This window comes from Eutrigla gurnardus, assembly GCF_963514095.1.
Source record: "Eutrigla gurnardus genome assembly, chromosome: 14".
NCBI lineage: Eukaryota > Metazoa > Chordata > Actinopteri > Perciformes > Triglidae > Eutrigla > Eutrigla gurnardus.
The window spans coordinates 16,001,282-16,020,762 of record NC_139937.1 but is presented as its reverse complement, the minus strand read 5'-3'; the positions used below and the strand labels follow the sequence as shown (position 1 = coordinate 16,020,762).

The following is a 19,481-nucleotide window of genomic DNA, read 5'->3' as shown; positions in this document are numbered from 1 at the left end:
TTTCACGTCTGGTTCCTCCCGTTGCCAGCTGGAAACCATTCTGTTGAGAACCAGGGTCATCGCTGTTTAAATAAGCTTCAGACTAGCTGGTTATGGATGAGATGAGACGGTCCAGAATGAGAGGAGGGATGAAGACGATGACTAGAAAACTAGAAGCAAATGTATAAAAAGGAGAGATTGTTGATGAAGAAGATAAAAAACGGATAGGATGATGAGTAAGAAGGACAGGTGAAGGGCAAGGTGACATAAGGAGAGAGGACATGGGGTTGAGAACAGAGGCAATGCTTCAAGGGCAGACCAGCGTGCTCTGTGCTGAATGTGGTGTGTGTATCAGCAGTGTTTGTTTTCAGTATGGCTCTGTAAATAAAGCCAGCGACCCATCATTAGAGAGGGTTTCTGGTATTTCTATTATTATATGACAAAATGTGTTGTCTGTGAGTGTTGTTTTTAGAAGGAGGGAGGAGGTCTGATTGCTGGATCCTCCCTAGGGATGGTGCTCCGTGGGCCCTGACATGGGGGACAGGGCCTCTACTTGTCAGGCCCAGTGAGTGTGTCTGTGTCTGTGGGTGTATATGAGTGATTTGGAGGAGGGGGAGGGGTCTGCCTGAGATAAGGAGCTATTGGGTTTCCTTCATTTATTTTCTCACTCCGTAGGCGTTCACCCTCCACTGCCTGGCCTCCAATCTCCAGGCCTGCTGCTTTGATGTCAGCATGAGTTCGCCAGCAACCTGCAGAGGAAAAACAACAATAACAAAGAGTGTGTTTATCCAGCAATGGTGTTCTGCATGCACCCATTAATCTGTTGAAACTGTGTGAAATTGACCAGTTTTAAAAATGTTTGGGTTTCAAAGATCAGGCCGTTGCAGGCATGCAGTGTAGTCAAATGCTAATCCCTGCCAACAATTTCTGTTCCTGTGTGTTCCACCGAAATTGAAAAATTGCTTTGCAATGTGTGAAGAGAAAAAAAGAAGCCATATTTTACTTTTTAAGAAATATACATTAGGAAATAAAAACAAACTGGCAATGTTGTTTTGTTTTAGGCCAACATATGTCAAAGTGAAAGCCTCAAATATCAAGAAATTGCAGTAAGACCATTATTCAGAAGTATTGTGGATATTATTTCCAGTAGGTAAAAATCATTTTGAAGTGTGGGTGTGTGTTGAATTTATATTTAAACAGTTGAAAACAGATGCTTGGAATACAACTTGAGTTATGGTGGCCTACGGTGTAATCACATCACACTGTTCCCCTTCGCTGTGACCCAAAATGGTCCATTTACCAGAATAAAACCATGAAGAAAATACAATCCCATGACATGCTAATGGCGGCTGAGATTATGCTGGTCTCTGAGACTTATAGTTTGTTTGTTTGTGCATGGATAACTGTGGCAGTATCTGCAGAGGTGCTGTGTTTAATAGCTTGAGGTGGTGGCGAGGTTGAGCTAATGTGTTATGCAGCTCAGATGAGGGTCGACCCTCCAGACAGGCTCAACACACTACCTCCCGATCCCTGACTGAGCCAGACGTCTGCAGGGGGACAGAGGTCAGGCCTGGCCTTCCTGTGCCCTAACCCTCCATGGGTGCCCACTTACCCTCTGAGTAGGGGGTCCCCCTTACCTGTCACTCACACTGCCAGGACCTGCTCCTTTTATTCTGTGCCTTTGTTCTGGTCCCATTGTCCACAAGTCTTTCTCGCTCTTAAATACTCTCTGTCTCCACTTTCTCTCGCTCTGTTATTTTTTCCACTTATCTCTTTGCCTCTTGTCCTTTTCCTTTTTTGCTACCGTCATCTTTGGTCAACAGCTGAGTTGACATGCCTGCAGGGGAAGCAACCCCCCCTACCCCCCTTTTCTTGGTCCTTCTGTCTTTCCCTCCTTCTCTATCCCTCCATCCCTCCCTCCTTGTCCTGTGCCCTGCCGTGGCATTGGAGGGATCAGTTTACCCGGCAGCAGCTGAGGCAGGCTTCATTTGTCCCAGGGCTTCCCTCTGAAAAGGCATTTTTCGCCTCTGGAGAATTGCTCACTGCCCACGGTGACATTGAGCGCTTAATTGCGCTACTTCCAAATTTGGCAGTCTTGTTCTTTAGTGGCATTTTGAGCTGTTGAACTCAATGTACTCTTGGCCTGCAGGGCTAGGCATTCCTTTAGGTATAGATATGAGCGTCTGCACGAGAGGGAGAATGTTTCTAATTCGAATGTGCTTGAGTGGTGTATTGTGATCTAAACTAAACACCTCAACATGTGAGCATGTCTCATTATAAACTTACCTCATCTACAAAACAGACCCTTTTTTTCCCTCTTTTTTTTGAATGTAATATCTCTAAATATTGCGGATGCATCATTTGAAGTGATGACAAGTTTGCAATTGAAGTGTGAATAATAAGCAACAGAATTTACATCTTATTATTTGCCAATCTCTTTTCTTTGGAAACCTTGATGAAGTATTTATTATTGTTCCCCTTATGTTTACCAATTCCCACCACTCACTGATGGAGGGAAAAAGCTGCTTGCATAGTGCAGCCCTACCGCAAAGGCCCTTACTGAAGCAAAGTGTAAATATTTCTGCCAGAGCCTCTCTCGTCTCTTTTGGCAATTGCGTGTTTACGTTACTGCACTGGGGGATACTTGCTTCTCTGTCAGTGTGTCCACAACTCAAATTATGCAAAGTATGTTTAAAACCTAATCTTCATTACTCAACCACACAGAGGGAGAAAGGGGCTCATTGTCATTACAGAGTGTCAGAAGCGGGGAATGCGTGTTAATTGTGCGGGGTATACGTGTATATACAATATGTGCGACATGTGACTTGCACGAAAGGTATGGCTGTGGGTGGGGTTTCATTTGCTCATTTGAGTATGTGTGAATGAAGTGTGTGAGCATGGAGTAGCCAGATATATTTGGTTTTGACACCTTCGGTGTTTACATTTGTCAGGGTAAGGGGTGACTCCTGAGACACTCTGCCACACTGATCCCCTGTTTAAATGCCAAACACATGTGATTGCCCGTTTTCTTTGTCCAGATTTTCTGACTAACTTACCGCCCAGGCTGACTCTGAAAAGGTTACAGTGCTGCAGTAACCCCTAATCAATGCCATACTGCTAATACCATACCAAACTGGTTAACTCACTCCACTCTCCACCCTTTTCCTGATTCCTCAATTCTAATCCATTTCTTGTCTTTCTTTCATTTCTTCCTCCATCCTCTGTTGCAGGCTCACATCTACTGTGAATCTAATGATTATGAGGTATTTGTTCAGTTATTCAAAGCAGTTGTAGAGGAGTAGAAGTTTAGCTATAGTGCTCACAGTATGTCATCTGTGCTCTGATTTCGATGTAATAGTGTTTTTGTTTTTTTACCGTAGTGCTGGCTGTTTTCTAAATTTGACAATTCTTTTTCTCCTGCCTGCAAAAACATATTTGACACATTTTAGTCGCATAACTTTGGATTATGAACTGGTTAAAAGTCGTGAACATGCAATTCCCTGCAAAAACTTGGAAACAAGACAGCAACCCTAGACTGAATCTTGGAAACACGATGACCAAGACCCTTTGGAGAAGGTGACAATCTGCTAGTAGAAATTTTACAAGTCCACAAAGTCAGTCTCTCTATTGTTAATGGAGCTTCTCCAGGGTTTGTTACTTGATGACTTCAGATATGAGAGCCTTTTTGTTTTTTTTTGCTTTAAGCTCTAGGAGAGTGTTAAAGCATTTTGCTGTTTTTATGAATTTTATGGATTTGCTAAGCTTAATTGTATCTGCTCCAGCAACAGATCTAGTAAAAGTCCTTAGCTGTCAGTCCTGTTTTGTCCTCCAGTCCCTATTGTTTTCATTGCACCTCATGTCTTAGTCACAGGGGCTGGCACACTCTACATGCTGAACCAATAAATAACCTCCTCATTCCCAATCTTGGCTCATTTTGTTTATCTTCAGGCTCACCTCTGAAGGGGCTGTCCATTTCATCGTCAGTCCTACACACACACATAAACACACACAGATCTCGTACTTGCATTCCTGGGCTCAACAGGCCGCTGGTCTCTGAGTGCAGATGACATGTGCTGTTGTGGAGGAGAGACCTTCACCCTCATCCAAGGTCCAGAGTTTATTTGTAGAGCCCATGGAGATGGTTGTTAAATGAGAATGGGAGGAAGGTTAGTAGGAAAGAAGTCTCCAAAACCCAGAGAAGTCTTGGTTACATTTTCCCTATAACAAGAGTCTTTTGTTTTGGAATCAATCTGCTCATGTGTGGGGAATGTTTTCTAATATCTCAAACTCCACCAGATATGGATTAATTGCTCTCTTAGCTGTTGTAGTTAGACCCTATAAAAAACTGGTTGCTCTGATTGCACCCCGATTAACACAGGCAGGAAAACATGGTGGATGCAGGGAACTAGCAAGAGTCGAAGCATTATATTAATGCAAAGATAAACTTGCGAAGACTCATGTATTACTACCATACACCATAGTAAAAAGTATCACTTTAATCTGGTTATAATTAAAATGAACTTTCAGAGAACATCTAAATGCATCAGTTCTGTGTAGAGCCCTGTGTTTACTTCACTACCTATCCTCACAGGCCTTCTTGTTTGTTTTTTCAACAGGACGACCACGACAGCGGCTCTAGCTCCACCGGTCGCAGTGTCTCAGACAGCTCCAAAGCTGTGGCGAAGCCCCGCCGCCTCCAGCAGGCTGCCCCGAGCGACCCGGACCTGCCCCCAGGTGAGTGATGGCCCTGGGGCCAGTGAGGCTATTCCACCTCCTTGCTCTAGAGAATGACCACCGGGGCAGGCGTAGCCCCTGTGGGGGAGGATGGGGCCACTGAGTGAGACTGAGATTAGGACCTATTGCACTATGGAGAAATCTTGTTGTTTTGCTTTAGCCTTGAGTAATGCTAAAGAGACCAATAATTTGGATCAAGATCCACTGGCTTGTCGTAGCCCAATGTCTGCAGAGGTCGGTGCCAGATTCAAGTGTTCGTAATACCTGTAAGGAATACTCTTTTTGGGATGAGCTGTGTAGCCCTGCATTTTTAACCAGTGTAAATCAGCCAAAGAGAGTGTGGGGGATGTTTCTGTGATAAATCATGCTGTGATGGCTCTTATCAACAAGGCCACTTGACCACATGCCTCCTACAGGGCCATGGATTCCATGCCTGCCTTACTCCACCACTTTACTGCACCTCACAAAGAACGGCCTTGTTTGATTAGGGCTGGATAATGGCTTAAAAATATTTATGACATGTTTCTTTATCTTTAAGTGTCTTTATAAAGAAAAAAAAACATACACAGACCTCATATCTTATCCTTTTTCTTTATTTTTTTATAATGTCACAGACAATTTTAATCCTATTTAATGAAGGCAGAAGTGTAAAAGGATGCACAGCCTCCGCAACCTTATCAAAATACTGAACAAACAAACTCTCAGACACAACATCGTGGAAAATAATTTTAACCAATGAAAAGGTTAGAGACTAAAGCATGTAAAGAAAAGTTATGGCTTTTAGAGAGAAAACGTAAGGAGATAGATGGGGTTATGAGCTTTAAGAGCTAAATCATAATCTAACCCTAACCACACGGCTTACTCCAAGAGCCCTAGTATGCATGAATGTATGAACCTACACTCCTGGCTGGTTGTATCAGGGGAGGATCCTTTTCCAGGCCTGATGTTATGAGATAATATCTCTCCCCAGCTGTTAAAGCAGGGTGCCTCACACCCCAGCATCTCCCTTTGGGCCTGCCTCCAACAGATCCCCCAGGTGTGTGTGTGTGTGTGTGCTTTAGTGTATCTGTGTTAATTTGTGTGCACACCCCACACTGTTCGAGCGGTGGACCTTGTTTCAACCCATTACAGGCTGTAGAGACAACTCTGAGGTCAGAGGTTGCAGCACCTCAATAACAGCGAGGAAGCAGATGAATGCTGTAATCCCAGCCTTCCTAATTAAAAGGTAGAGGTTAAAAGGTAGATGGGGTAAAACTAACCTGCTATGAGTCAGACAGAGGATGTTTTCCTAAGAATAAGATACAAAACAAACCTGTCATGAGTCTTTTAATGTAGTTAAAGGATGTTTCTTTTAAAAAGCGTGGACACAGCACAGCATTTCATGGCAGCGCACATCTGGGCAGTTTTGTAGTAATTAATTTATTAGTCCAGTGAGTACCTCATTGTACACTTGTTATAGTACACACAGGTATTGATACAGATGTAGCCTTTCTGCTAAGAAAATATCGATCACCTGCATGACCTGCAAATGTTGCTTATGCTCTATATATATATTAAATATACTGAAATGTACACCGCTAGCCCAACTGTGTCTGTTTTGATACCATCACTAAAGAGGTCTGAAGGGTCAACAAAGGCAGACAAGGCATATAAGACAGACTGACAAGAGCGCATTTTAAGTGTTTTCTCATAGTTCATAATGCAATTATTACTGTTATGGTATCCATATTATATAACATAATACAGAAATGCTAAAGGAAAGCATTGAAGGAAAGCGATGTTTTGTTATGTTTAATTATATATCGTTTTTAGTTATATTTAAATTGTTTTAATGTAGGTCTAGTGTACACTGTGCAGCTGTATTATGTAAGAAAATTAAAATACAGTGGTGAAAATCAATATAAGAGCAGTCGGAGTGGGATTGGAGGCTATGAGTGGAACATCCTCTGTCTGGCTTCTCCATTCCTTTTTTATTTAAGGCACCTGCATGATTCCCTAAATTTGAAGACTGCTGCACTTCAATGCTTCTGTCTCAGAAGGAATTGATGGACACAGGCAGATGTGCGTGTGGCGCTCTTTAGATGTGTGCGTGTTAAGGAAGACCTGCGTAAGCAGCGAGACGATGGCAGGACAATGGCCAGTCTTACTCTTCGTCAGCGTCTACGTCGACAAACCTCCGTGTTGCGTCTGCTCCCCTCCTCTTCAAAACAACCAAAACAAAACACGACCGACACTAAAAAGCAGCCACCAGCAATTATCCAGTCATTTGGCCCTAAGCTCTCACATGTTGAATGAATTTATCCTCCCTGTTCTCCCTGTGGTGGAAAATAGTGATGTTAATTCATATGCCATGGGATTGGTAGCCACACAAAGACCAAAGACCAAGTGCTTCCACCTTGGGCGATTCTGTGAGTGATTATGTTTACTGCTGCTTGTGGGGGACCAGTGGCCACTGTTTGTGAGAACCACATTTCTCCGTTCCAGGGGAATCCTGCTTTGGCCCTTTCACACTGTTGAAAATGTGTTTTATTTTATGTTCAGTTCAAAGAGATTTAATAGTGGTAAGTCTCACTTTGAGTCTCGGTTTAGCCTTCTACCTGTGAGTTGGGCTGATCAAAGTTGAAAGCTGAACCTTCCTACAGAGCATTTTTGCAAGTGCATTTAGGACATTTTGTATGAAGTGTATTTGCGGTTTTGCACTTTCTCTTAATATATATTTTCTTGCCTCATGTGATAACTTGTTATATTGGATATTTAATTGAAATATGAATGGACACTGGACATCATATTCATTTGTACAAGTTCTACCATACCTATGTATTTTACTTGTGTTTATAGTTATTCACCAATATGTTGGAAAATTATGCTCAGACCAAATTTTGATTTTTCACAATCTGGGAGATACTGCTGTTTCCCACCCTGCCAGAAAAGACCAGAATACACATTATTACACGGTTCAGTGTGCATGTGGGTGCATTCATTCCTACTTTTGCTATGCTGTGTTTTTATGTATGTAATGTTGTGTTAGTGCATTTATCTAAATGTACGTGTCAGATGGGGGTGATCTTGTGTTGCTTTGTGCGAGTCCAAGAATTGTGCGTGCATGCATGGTTGTGTAAGTATGCGTGCGATTGGAGGAGATTGAGATTTGCATGGACTGAAATGCAAACACACTCCTGAGATAAACCCATGGTCCAGTGCTACTGCTGTCCTGGTACTGGGGCCTTTGCTCAGAAAATAAATACAGCAGCTGTTCTGGTATTACTTGTAAATGCTACTTATGGATAAAGAATATCCCATACTGGTAAAGGCTGGAGCTTTCTCCAGCTGGAGCTTTCTCCTGTTCTGGAGACCTGCTGTACCATGCATGGTCGGGTTCTGTGAATCTACTGTTTTACTATAAGAGGCCCTAGAGCTACTTGAATGGCTAACATAACCAAGTGCTGATAGTAACCCTGTAATAACATAGGCTTGCAGCGATTCCATGATCCTGCACGATGACTAGCCATGGTGGGACTGAGGACCTCCATGTTTACTTTTACTGTATTTTATACATAAAATATAAATAAATGGAATTTTGTGAGCTATACTCAACACTTTGAAGGTGTTGTGTCCCACAGTAGCTACTATATGTAGTCTCTTGGCTACATGGCTAACTGTACTCATTCCATTTCAGAGTAGTAGGCAGGACCAACTTACAGTACATTTATTGTGTGATGGACTTGTCAATCTTCCTCTCTGTGGCTAATAACTGGCATGGCTGATAGCTGCTAATACTTTCCATGTACAGGAGAAATGGTGAGCATGGACAGTATAGTGTTTCTTTCCTGTATTACACAGAAAAGAGTACTTTGCCTGTTCTGAGATCACATAAAGGAGCTGGTTTTTCCAGTCATTTTATGGTTGAACAGTTTTAAGTGGGCTCCTTCCCTGTGGGCCGCAGCACAGGTGCTGGCTGTGTCAATTGTTTACAGAAGTTCAGAGCGGCGCGATGGCTCACAGAGAGACTTATTGGGGCCCTGGACTCGGTGCGAGGCAAGAAGAGGTATAGCAAGTGTAAGAGAGTGCAAGAGAGACACTCTGACACGGGTAAATTAGATCCAGAGAGGGAAATAGCAGGAGGTAAAGTGCTGGTTTTACTGCCCAGGCTGCAGGTGCGACAGCAGCTTTCTGACTGACCCCAGAACCACAGGCACACACAGACACACACACACACACACACACACACACAGCCACATTCATGCACGCAAGAAAGCAGCCAGGCACACACTCCAACTCAGACAAGCACATACATGCATGCAAGGCCACGCACAAATGTCACGAACACACATTGCGTTTATGAGTGGAGTTTATATTATGTCATCCTCTCTTCCTGCCACTCTGTTTGGTCAGGCAGGCAAAGTCATGAGAATTTTGTCAATTGGATTATGCTAATGCGTAGTCAGGCCTGTGTACAAGTGGCAGAACAGTTAACCAATTCATATAAATATTTTTCATCAACAGCACCATTTAGTTCGGCCTAATTATTGGTTCTGTTTTGCCCTGGGCCAGGCATGTAGATACAGGAAGACAAACATTTGGTTTGGAAAATAAGGGAAAAGCATTAAAGGTTTATATGTTTTAACTTGAAGAGACTGTGTTTAACAGTACATGAGAGGAATGAATAATGCCATTGGTCCTGTGGTTAGGAGGATTTATGACTGTATATTTTCATATTTTATGGCCGAAACTCCCCTGTCTGTAATATTTTAAGTTCTTTCTTACTTCGTTGAGTAATGACCTTAGCATGTATGTTTTTCCTGCAAAGCTTCTGTTTCTGGGCGTCACTGTGGCCATTAGGAGGTACTGGTAACACTGTAGGATGGCTCCCCCAGCTCTGCTGAAACCCAATCTATCGGACTGCTCTTTCTCTCTTGCTTGCTCTTGGTTGCTGCATCCCTCCGCCTCTTCACCACAAAGCTGCCCCATTTCACCCTCACCAGAAAAATCTTTCTATATTCCTTTTTCTTTCCATTTGTATAAGAGATTTCTCTCTTGCTCTCCATCACCACAGCAATTCAAAGTGCCTGTCTTATTCTGTTCATATCCCATAAAGCATTAAAGGTCTGAAAGTAAGTGATGACATAACCTTGACCAACTATCACACTACCGAATGAACAAATGAATGTGTTTTCACACAGTTGGTCGTTTTTACTTTTCATCATTGACGGAATGTGCCTTTCTTTTCCCAAATCCTGGCATTCCTAAGACTGTAGTTTCACTGTGCCCTCAATAACTCTTGTATCAGTATGTATAAAGTTCTTTATTTTGTATGTGTAAAGGCTTGTGTATACTAATCCAATGAATCTCGCATACGTTTAAGTGAACACCCAGACTCCTCAGTGGTTTAACAGGCTCGGGAGGGATATGTTTAAGGCACCATGTGCATAGTTTTGGGTTAAACGGGACTTTGCCTCTGAGTGGAGAGAGATTCATAAATTCAAGCAGGATTTGTAGCGCTGCTCAAGCAGGGTGAGGAGTAAAAATGTTTTCTTATGGATATTTAGCGCCTTTCACTTTGCATGTCCAACTGAAGCAAAAAATAACATGTCAGGACCTCCACTTATTTACGAGCCAATGAGAATGGGGTCAGTAGTATTGAGCCTAAACGTTAAGGGAATGTGTGTCTGGATTTGACTCTTTAAATTTTCTCTGCACCAAGTTAGCGTGTAGCTGCTATGTCCCTCTGTGTGCATTATGTCTTTCGTGCATTTTTATGTGCACTATCATGCAGTTTATGATGATTCTTATGTGTTTGCTTGTGTGTTTCGTAGGATACGTGCAGAGCCTGATCAGGCGTGTGGTGAACAACGTGAATATTGTGGTGAACAACCTCATCCTTAAGTACGTGGAAGATGACATTGTGCTGTCAGTCAACATTACATCAGCCGAGTGCTACACTGTGGACGATCTATGGGAGAGGGCCTTCATGGACATCACTGGTGAGCAACGGTTGCTTACATTCCTTGTAGTAGTGGGATTAACTAGTAAATCCACTGAGACAAGAACCTATATACTACAGTAAGTGTTTAATTTTGTCAGTTCAAACTGAGGTCAAACTGACATATCAGACAGGTTTAAACACCATGGCTCTTTGTCTAAATGCCCGATGTCAGCTACCAGAGCAGGCTCATATTCAGACTCCCTACTGTGATTGGAGCATGTGCAGGTCCAATGCAAAGTGGGCTCTGACACAGAAAATAGCTCCCATTTCAAAGCAGAAGAGAAGAATGTGGTGGGGGATTTTAAACCCGAGCACGCCACCTGTAAATAAAACAGTAGGAAGTATAATCCTCCTGGGCCCTCGCTTTTGATGGCTACACAGTTCATGTGTTATTTTTAATTCCTCGGGGGTAGAGACACTAATTACTTGTAGGAAAGAATGAGTCAGCCCCTTTTCATATGCCATTACCTATCCCTATTAGTTGTATAATGTTTCTCAGAACTGGACAGTGACTTGTGGATGTGGTCTGTAGCCGTTCCCCGGTCTCCAGTAGTATTTGATGGAGGGCTCCCACTAGAGTTGCAAACATATAACATGGAGAAGCACAGACTACATGCAGCTCTTTGATGATAAACTTTGATTTGCCACATTGTTGTGAAAATGTGCCTATGCTTTCCATTGAAAATTCTTTAAATATTCAGAGTTAACAGGGAGCTTTACGCCACACAAACGTACCATATTCTACTTTTCCTAAATCTTCTAAACAATCAACTTTTAAAATCGTCCAATACTGTACAATACTGTAAGAATATTTCCATTCTCTGTAAAGGGTTTCTGTCCACTGAACTGAGAAGCCGTCGTGTATAACGGACTCCTGGGTTTCTCAGGTTACTGCCAGAGAATTACAATTATTTTAAACTTGAACTCCCATAATAACCTTGAAGAAAGAACTGGTTCCATATAGGGAGTCACAAAAGCCTATATCAACAGAGAAATCATAAAGTGGTCATTTTCAGTTACTGTTATCACTGTGGAATTTCTCGTTAAGGGGGCCCTATTCCCGTATATAAAGCAAGTATTGGTTACAACTGTAGTCGCTGGTTCAGTTTTAGAGAATGAAATAATTATTGGAATGATGAGTCCTGTTATCTTAATCTGCCAGGGGTGAGTGCGTTAACACCCGACACACATACACACTTAAATGCCTACACAAACTTATGACACAACTTGTAACTCATGTTACATTGCACAACGGCTCTGTGATGTCTGCTGAGTGTCATCTCCTCTGATTCCCTACATGACAGATAATGAGGATTTACTGTCAGGGCTTGCTCTGTGTCAGTGTGTCTGTGCTTGTATTTCTTAGTGTTTAATGATACCTCTTTGTAGGCCTTCATTTCTCTGTGCGCGTCCATGTCTAGTTGATGTATGTCCACATGTTTGATGAGTGTGTGCAATGGGTCAACCTCTTACGTGTTCAATGCAAAATTATCTACGTTAATTATGTTTTTTTTCCCTTTTTTCTCCTCCTCTCTGTGAAGCTCCAGAGCTGGTCCTACGGAAAGTGATCAACTTTGCCGACTGTACTGTTTGCTTGGACAAGAGGAATGCTAGCGGCAAGATTGAGTTTTACCAGGACCCGCTGCTGTACAAATGCTCCTTCCGAACACGTCTCCATTTCACCTACGACAACATTAATTCCAAGATCCCGTCTGTCATCAAAGTGAGCAGCAGTAACCGTCATTGTCTTAGAAATTTAGAAAAGCTTTCACGTGGGTTATTTTGATTTGGTATAGTCCAAACATGTCACACAAAAAGTTAAAGCACTTTACGGTTGTGAGAGGCACACGTGACTTACTTTTGGTAAGTTAACTAATTTCAGTCCATTGTTCTGGATATGTATTGAGGACACTAAAATCTAAGATAATTCTACCAATAATATGATGTGTTTATTTTGGTCCGCCTGTCTAAAAAAACAGTTTTCTCCTGTTCTGGATTGAAAAAGCTACCGTCGAGAAAAATATGCCATTCCTATCTCGGCCAATTCAATCAATATTTGTTCAAGGACTAGTCAACCATGTTGATGTAATTGAGAACACCCAGTCTAGATAACTATCTCATGTCGTGAAGCAGCAGCTTTTGGACTACACCACTGTTGTTGAGAATCAATCTCAACTTTTTCACAGTCTAGCCAAAAAAATGTATTGCGGCTGTCTTTGGTTCATGTTTGTCTGTATTGCATTTGTCATCTCTCCACTATAAAGCTACATCTTGGTCCATGTAATTCGGTACCATTTATCTGTTAAACAAATTTAGTCATCAGATGGCATTAAAGCAGAACCGTTTAATTCCCACATATATTGAGTACAGTAAAACGCTTTGTGGTTATGTGACCTTCAAAAAGGTTTCAACAGAATTGCACACAAAAGTTTTGCCACATCAAGAGCAGTACTATCTGTTACAGCATGTTAAGCAACATCATTGGCAGGGCCCCTTTTTGTCTTCTGTTATTTATCATTTATTATCACGTAATACAAACCTGCCTAAATGAAGAGTTTCTCGCCGCTACAAGTAATTACAGTAAACGCATTGTTCCTCATTCATTTAATTTTGTGGGTATATTTCCAACCTCTTTTATGCTGACAGTGTTTTCATTTTATGGGATGTATCTACTTCCTTCTTGCAACCCTTGTCCATCTACTTTGTGGTTTTAGCTGTCAGTTATCAAATAACTTTGTTTAACAGGAGCAGAAATGGCCTCTTCCACATGCAACTCTCAGCACCCACCAGCTAGCCAGACAGCAATCCATACCAGTTTTTACAGGGTCTGGGGCAGCTCCACTCTTTTTTTTATTAAACATTCCTATTCACGTTAAGCGGGAGCCAACCAGAATCATCTAAACATATAATTTACCAAATCAAATTTCACAATTTTAAACCATCACTTACGCCTTTTTCTTCTCTGTTTCCTCAGATCCAGACCATGGTAGAGAGCCTGAAGTTGTCCATCACTGATCAGCAGCTGCCCATGTTTATTCGCATTTTAGAGCTGATTATTGCCCTCTACTATGGGGAAATCGGAGGGCTCAAAGAGGGCGAGGGAGAAGAGGGCAGTGTTCATGTGAGGGAGGCTGGAGCAATTTTACCTGGTGAGTGAGGTCTCTTGGGGTTTTTTTGCATTTTTTTTTTTTTAAAGTAAGGTAATTTAGGCTGACAATTTTTTTTTTTACATTTATTTGTTCATGTACAAGTTAGAATGAGGCAGTCCTCCTCTTTTTCTGACTAAGGGTCTTGCTTTTCACTGATACTGCTGTGCTGTAGCTGTAAAGTTCAACATGTGTACACAGCAAAACAAATGCAAAAACAGTAACATTTTCCTACAGCCATTATTCGGCTCGATCCAAATTAATTTGGAAATGATATATTGAGGTCTCACGGCGATGTGTGCCAGCAGAGTTCCTGTTGCAGTCATAATTCTCAGACAAAATGTGGTTGAAAGCTCTGAAGTGGTTAATGAGCCATCGGCCCATGCACAACGCTTTGAAGCTCGTCCTTAGACAGTGTTTTCATCTCATGACGCTCTGCATGTTGCCTTGTTCTGTTCAGAGGCCATGTCTGTCCATGTGCTGCTGTTCCTGAACGGGACATTTCACATCACTTTGACCATGGTGTGCGCTCCTCCTGCTTTTTCCACAAACAAAAGCTGGAGCGTGTAACTCAACACAGACCTTTGTCGTCAGGCCTGATCCCCTCCATGTGGACGGAGGCAGGCGAGAGGAGGATGACGGGAAGACACGAGGATGAATCAAACACAGGCCCATCTCTGTCTTTCTGATTGGAGCACCATATGAAATCAGGCACATATATACAAAGAGTACATACTTTTAATTTCTGCAGCCAACCCATCCCCTTTAAAAAAAAAACCTGCCTGATTCCCGAAACGCTCATCTCATAGCTCCCCAACCGCTCATCCTCATCTCAGCCAAACAGAACAGGATCAAGTCCCGGGTCCCGTCGGGCTAAATCAGCCTCTGGAGCACCAGGAGCAAATTACGGTGCAGGGGAAGTGGTGGGCAGAGGGGAAGCAGGCAGCCCAACACAATACAGCCCATTCGCTCACTCCCTCCAACTTGCTCCCTGCCTGTTGGCCTGGAACTTTTACTGCTAGTTGGCGCAGCTTCCAGTTCAGTGTCCAATGCCAGATGTAAGAGTCGGTGTCATGCTACTGCTATGCGGAGCCTCTGAGAATGAATTAGTATCCCATCACAAAAATATACAAGAGGGGACCAGCTCTTGGAACCTGAGCGCCCCCAGATCTTGTTATGCTGGAAGTAATCGACAGAGTGAAGAAGCTGAAGGGGGTTTTGGGGGCAGTGCGTGTGTGTATGTGTGTGTGCGTGTGTGTACACTGTAGTAGGTGGGTGTGTTTGTTGGGAGGTGTGGGCTTCTGCAGGAACATTTCAGCAAATTTAAGGAATAAAACCGACTGCTTTTAATAATAGTCGCAGAATTGCAGCTCCTATGATTTATTATTTATAGTAAGTAAACAGTGCAGCCTTTACCATTGGAAGGCTCTGAGTTCCACGACATGTATGTTGATGCTTATAGTGACTGACTTGGCTTACATGCATATTTATTTTAAGTGCGTTGTAGTTTGTAGGAAACAATTATTGTCACAGGATTGCTGGAACTTGATCTCAGTATCATACAAAGTACTTCAACACATTCATTTGATTTCCCATAGGCTGCTTGTGGCGAGTCTTTGCTGTATAATCTGGCTCCATTGACCTCTGTGTGTGTGTCTGTGTGTGTCTGTTTCTTTTACTTACTCTTGAATATTAGAGGGTGTTTTTCTTTTTGCCAATTAACAAAGGGGAAAGAGCTTCGTGATGTGTTTATGTGCCCATGATTCACTGTGGCTGCATGTTGTTTGTTTGATTATTTTTCCTTTAGGTTAGCGCCAACGTCTCATTAATGAATAGCTCTAATCGGTGAGTGGCGCAGGATACTTGTGTGTCACTAACCAAAGCAACCCTTTCAGTCCGGATCAGACAGCTAATTTTTCTCCTGTCTGAAATTCAATGAAGTCTGTGAAACACTGTAAAAAATGTCAGCGGTTGGAAACACGGATGACTAACGTGCTTGAATGGACCAGCTGGTCACGGCACCGAAAGCTGTACGGTTTCAACAAGTATGTGAAGAATTATGAACAGAGGACTGTGGCTGCTGCTGGTGTGTGTATGTGTGTGCGTGTGTGTGTTTGTGTGTGTGTGATAAATGTGAGCATGTATACGTGTGGCTGGAGTTGCTGTGTGCTTGTCCAATGGTGTGTGTAGGTGTTTTGTGCTCTGTGTGTGTGTGTGTGTGTGTGTGTGTGTGTTTTAAGTGTTTGCTTTGTAGGAGAGCCTCAAAGTCCTTAGAGACCTATCGAATGTAATGGAGCATCACGCACATATCAGCCAGAGGCCACAGGCTATCTGCCCATCATAAACCTCATGTGGCTCCCTTATGCAACCCCAGTGACGTGACAGGGCCTCTTTTTAATCATCTTTTCACTTTTTAATATTGGTGTGAAGACGTGGAGGCCGTTGAGCGTAAGAGTCTATGGCCGTGGATGAAAAAGCTTTTTTGTCTCACAGAGCGTTTTATATTCTCCTGCCATGACTGCTAGAATCCAGTTTAAAACATTTTGATGTTAATGCCACGCTGGTAGTGCTAAATTGAAGCAATATGCGACACACATGTTCGATATATGTTCCATTTTTTTATTATATCAAAGTAGGTAGGCCAGTGCGTCTGTGTGCACAGAATGGGTGTATTTGTGTGAGCAGATGCATAAGACAACGAGCAGGGAAGCCTTTACTCAGTGGTCAGGTAAGCAGTCCACCTCTCCCTCTATAAACATGGAGGGACATCTACTGGCCTGTGAGGGCACTGCCTTCTTTCATTCCTCCCTTCTCACTGTCTCAGTGTCACTCAGCTGTTCACTCACTTACACACCCACTTCTAGCCGCCACCAGCTAGCTTAGACATCCACCGCTGCCCGGAGGCCTTGGACTCCCTAGAAACCAACCATGACCCTGACACATTCAATTACACGGTGCCTCTGAGCTCTGCTTATGGACATGTGCATGCTTATGTGGTGCCACGCTGAGTTGTCCAACGAAAATAAAAAAAAAAATCACGTCAGGCTTTGATTGCTCTCATGTTGAACCTGTGTGTCATAGCGCTCAGCTACACAGGAGCATACATATTGGCCGACCCACATCACTCTGGGAATTTTTCACTCACTTCTTTGGATTAATACTTCAAAGTCTCCTTAAGCCGGTCTGTTTTGATCACTTGATTGGTAATTGTGCTTTTATTTTGATTGCCTTGCAATTCAAACGTAGGCTTCGTCAGGCTGGGACGTGAAGCGAAAGAGCTTAACTTGTTGAACTGACACCTCAAAGGCTTCCACGAAGTGAAAACAAAAAGAAGAAAAGAAAAAAAAACAGAAATGAGAGATAACATCCAGCAGGGAGATCGGGGGGGGGAGGGAGAGAGATAAAAAGCCATAACATGGGATTTCCAACTGCCAATTCGCAAAGTGAAAGATTTAATTAAAATATGTCATAATTTTCACCGCCTTAGCCTCTGGGATTCCTAAGCTGTGACCTCACGGACAATGTTGTTTTCCCACAGAGAACGTGAGGCCGCGAGGAACGGGATTTCACATTCTTGTGCGTTGACATCAGCTTCCTCTCTCCCAACGTGTATGGAAACTGACGCGATGGGACGAGATCAGAGGTCGGGTCGGCATCGGGGACTGGGGCTGTACATGGTGGTTCGGGGGAACCTGTGAACCCCCAAATAGTTTGCAGAGAAAGATCATAGTGAATGGTGAATGGCCTTCACCACACTTAGTCTTTTGTTACGTGGACTACCAGCCCAAGTTCTCCGTTGCTGACACAAGCACTGGCTGTTGACGGTCTTTAGGTTCTACTTATCTTCAACCCTTTTTGTCCAGACTTTGTTCCGTATTTAAACCTCTGTCCGTTGGTGTGTCCGGGCAGTCCAACTTCACTCAGCATCAATCTGCTGTCTTTCACCACTTTCTACATACCCTCTGGCTACTGTAAGGCCTGTACCTTACAGTAGCCAATCACCCTTGCTTGTTGCCTCAGTGTCATCACATAGTCAAAGTGGACCCTTCCTATTCTTCACCTGTATTAGCCAAACTTGTTCTGAAAGCTCATAGCTACTCAGCCTCCCTCATGGCCTCCATTTCAGTCTGTTGGCCTCGAAACAAATATGTGACCCAACCCCCGCTGCGTGCATTCATGGATGTGGCCTGTGCTGTTGGGTCCAGCCTCGGACAGCCCTGACCGCAGTGATCCACTGGGCTCAGTCAAGGCTCTCTTCTGTCAGGATGCTGGCTGACAGACCGTGCCCTCTGGCCTCCGTTGGAACGGGCTTCCTGTCTCATGTCCATGCAGCACACACCTGCAGGCTGGAGCATTGGCAGCACTACTGTGAAACTGCCTTGTTCTGTGCTGTTTTTTTGTGTGTTTATTTGACAGCTGAAACATCTTGCTTGGATTAAACTAGCCTGAGGGCATGGACAAATTAATTTGGTTTCCAGTGTCCTTCATTGGGCACACGTACACACTTCCATCATCAACAGTTTGACCAGTTTGTTCTCAGAACTTGCCGCCTTAAAATTATTTTGTTGATTTGTCGGATTAATAGGATAATAATGCATTTTTAATTAAGTCTTAAGCATCTTAAACAGTCTCTCTCCTGTAAACACTTTCCCCTATGATTTACCATAAAATGATCTGCATGTCTTTGTCTTATAATTTAATTATTACTTTTTCCTCCTCCAGGGATGGATGTGGATATGGAAAGCCAGGGGACGAACCAGTACTCCAGCCCAGACCTCTACATGCAGTCTGGAATTCCTGAAGAGGGAGACCAGGGTTGGGTGTCCTGGGCTTGGTCCTTTGTCCCCGCCATCGTAGGCACAGAGGAGGGCTTTGAGGAAGGCCTCTACCAGCAGGGAGAGATAGCAGGCATCCCCAGCAACCCACAGCAGCACACACCCAAAGACCCCATCGTTTCTATCGGCTTCTACTGCACCAAAGCTTCTGTTACCTTCAAGGTAAATCAGCTTTTTAAAAAAAGACATGCATCGTCATGAATGATTCCTTTTACAAAATATATTCTGCATCACATTTACAGTAAAATTTACAGTAAAAAGCATTTGGAAATGCTTTTGAAATAATAATTTAGATATTTCAATATTTCAGATATACAAATATATGATATACAGTGTCTACAAAAAAACATTTTCATGTCTAAACCAAAAGAACGGTGATAGATGGAGACAAAAACAAATGTTAATGTTTTTAATTGGAACCAATTAGTGTATGCGGCTGTCATAGATCAGGAAATTCTGCATATAATGATATTTAATGTTGATATAGATTTAAGATCCACCACCCCCCACTACCATTATTGTTTATTCACTCCTTCTCCCCAGCCCATCCCTGCAGCTTATATTTTGTGGTGATTTTCGGTTTGAGACCTAAAGAGCAGCTTGATCTTCAGGAAGTTCCGATCCTCTTTGTCTCCGTGTGTGGTATAAGAGAGGGTAGTGTAACCGCTAACTGGCGTCTCGGGTCACGTTAATGTTTTAAACATTATACGTGGTATGAAGACTATTCAGAATTGGATCCCAAACTTTAATCCTGCCTGCTCACTCAGAATAGTTTGAATTCATCTGCGTTTCCCCTCAGGTTCA

At 42.9% G+C, this 19,481-nt stretch overlaps 2 protein-coding genes across 3 annotated transcripts in view; one reads left to right on the top strand and one right to left on the bottom strand.

Moving 5' to 3' along the window:
- The window catches only part of LOC311024283 (polyadenylate-binding protein 1A), a 477,590-nt gene that overhangs the window by 104,351 nt on the left and 353,758 nt on the right, over positions 1 to 19,481 (bottom strand). The gene's annotated exons all lie outside the window — the stretch shown is intronic.
- Positions 1 to 19,481, top strand: part of vps13b (vacuolar protein sorting 13 homolog B) — a 317,809-nt gene that overhangs the window by 16,165 nt on the left and 282,163 nt on the right. For both annotated transcript variants that reach the window (XM_084026605.1, XM_084026606.1), the window contains exons 4-8: positions 4,596 to 4,713; positions 10,527 to 10,694; positions 12,238 to 12,419; positions 13,671 to 13,845; positions 18,565 to 18,839. In XM_084026605.1, coding sequence (XP_083882731.1) covers positions 4,596 to 4,713; positions 10,527 to 10,694; positions 12,238 to 12,419; positions 13,671 to 13,845; positions 18,565 to 18,839 — 918 coding nt within the window. The remainder of the gene's footprint in view (positions 1 to 4,595; positions 4,714 to 10,526; positions 10,695 to 12,237; positions 12,420 to 13,670; positions 13,846 to 18,564; positions 18,840 to 19,481) is intronic.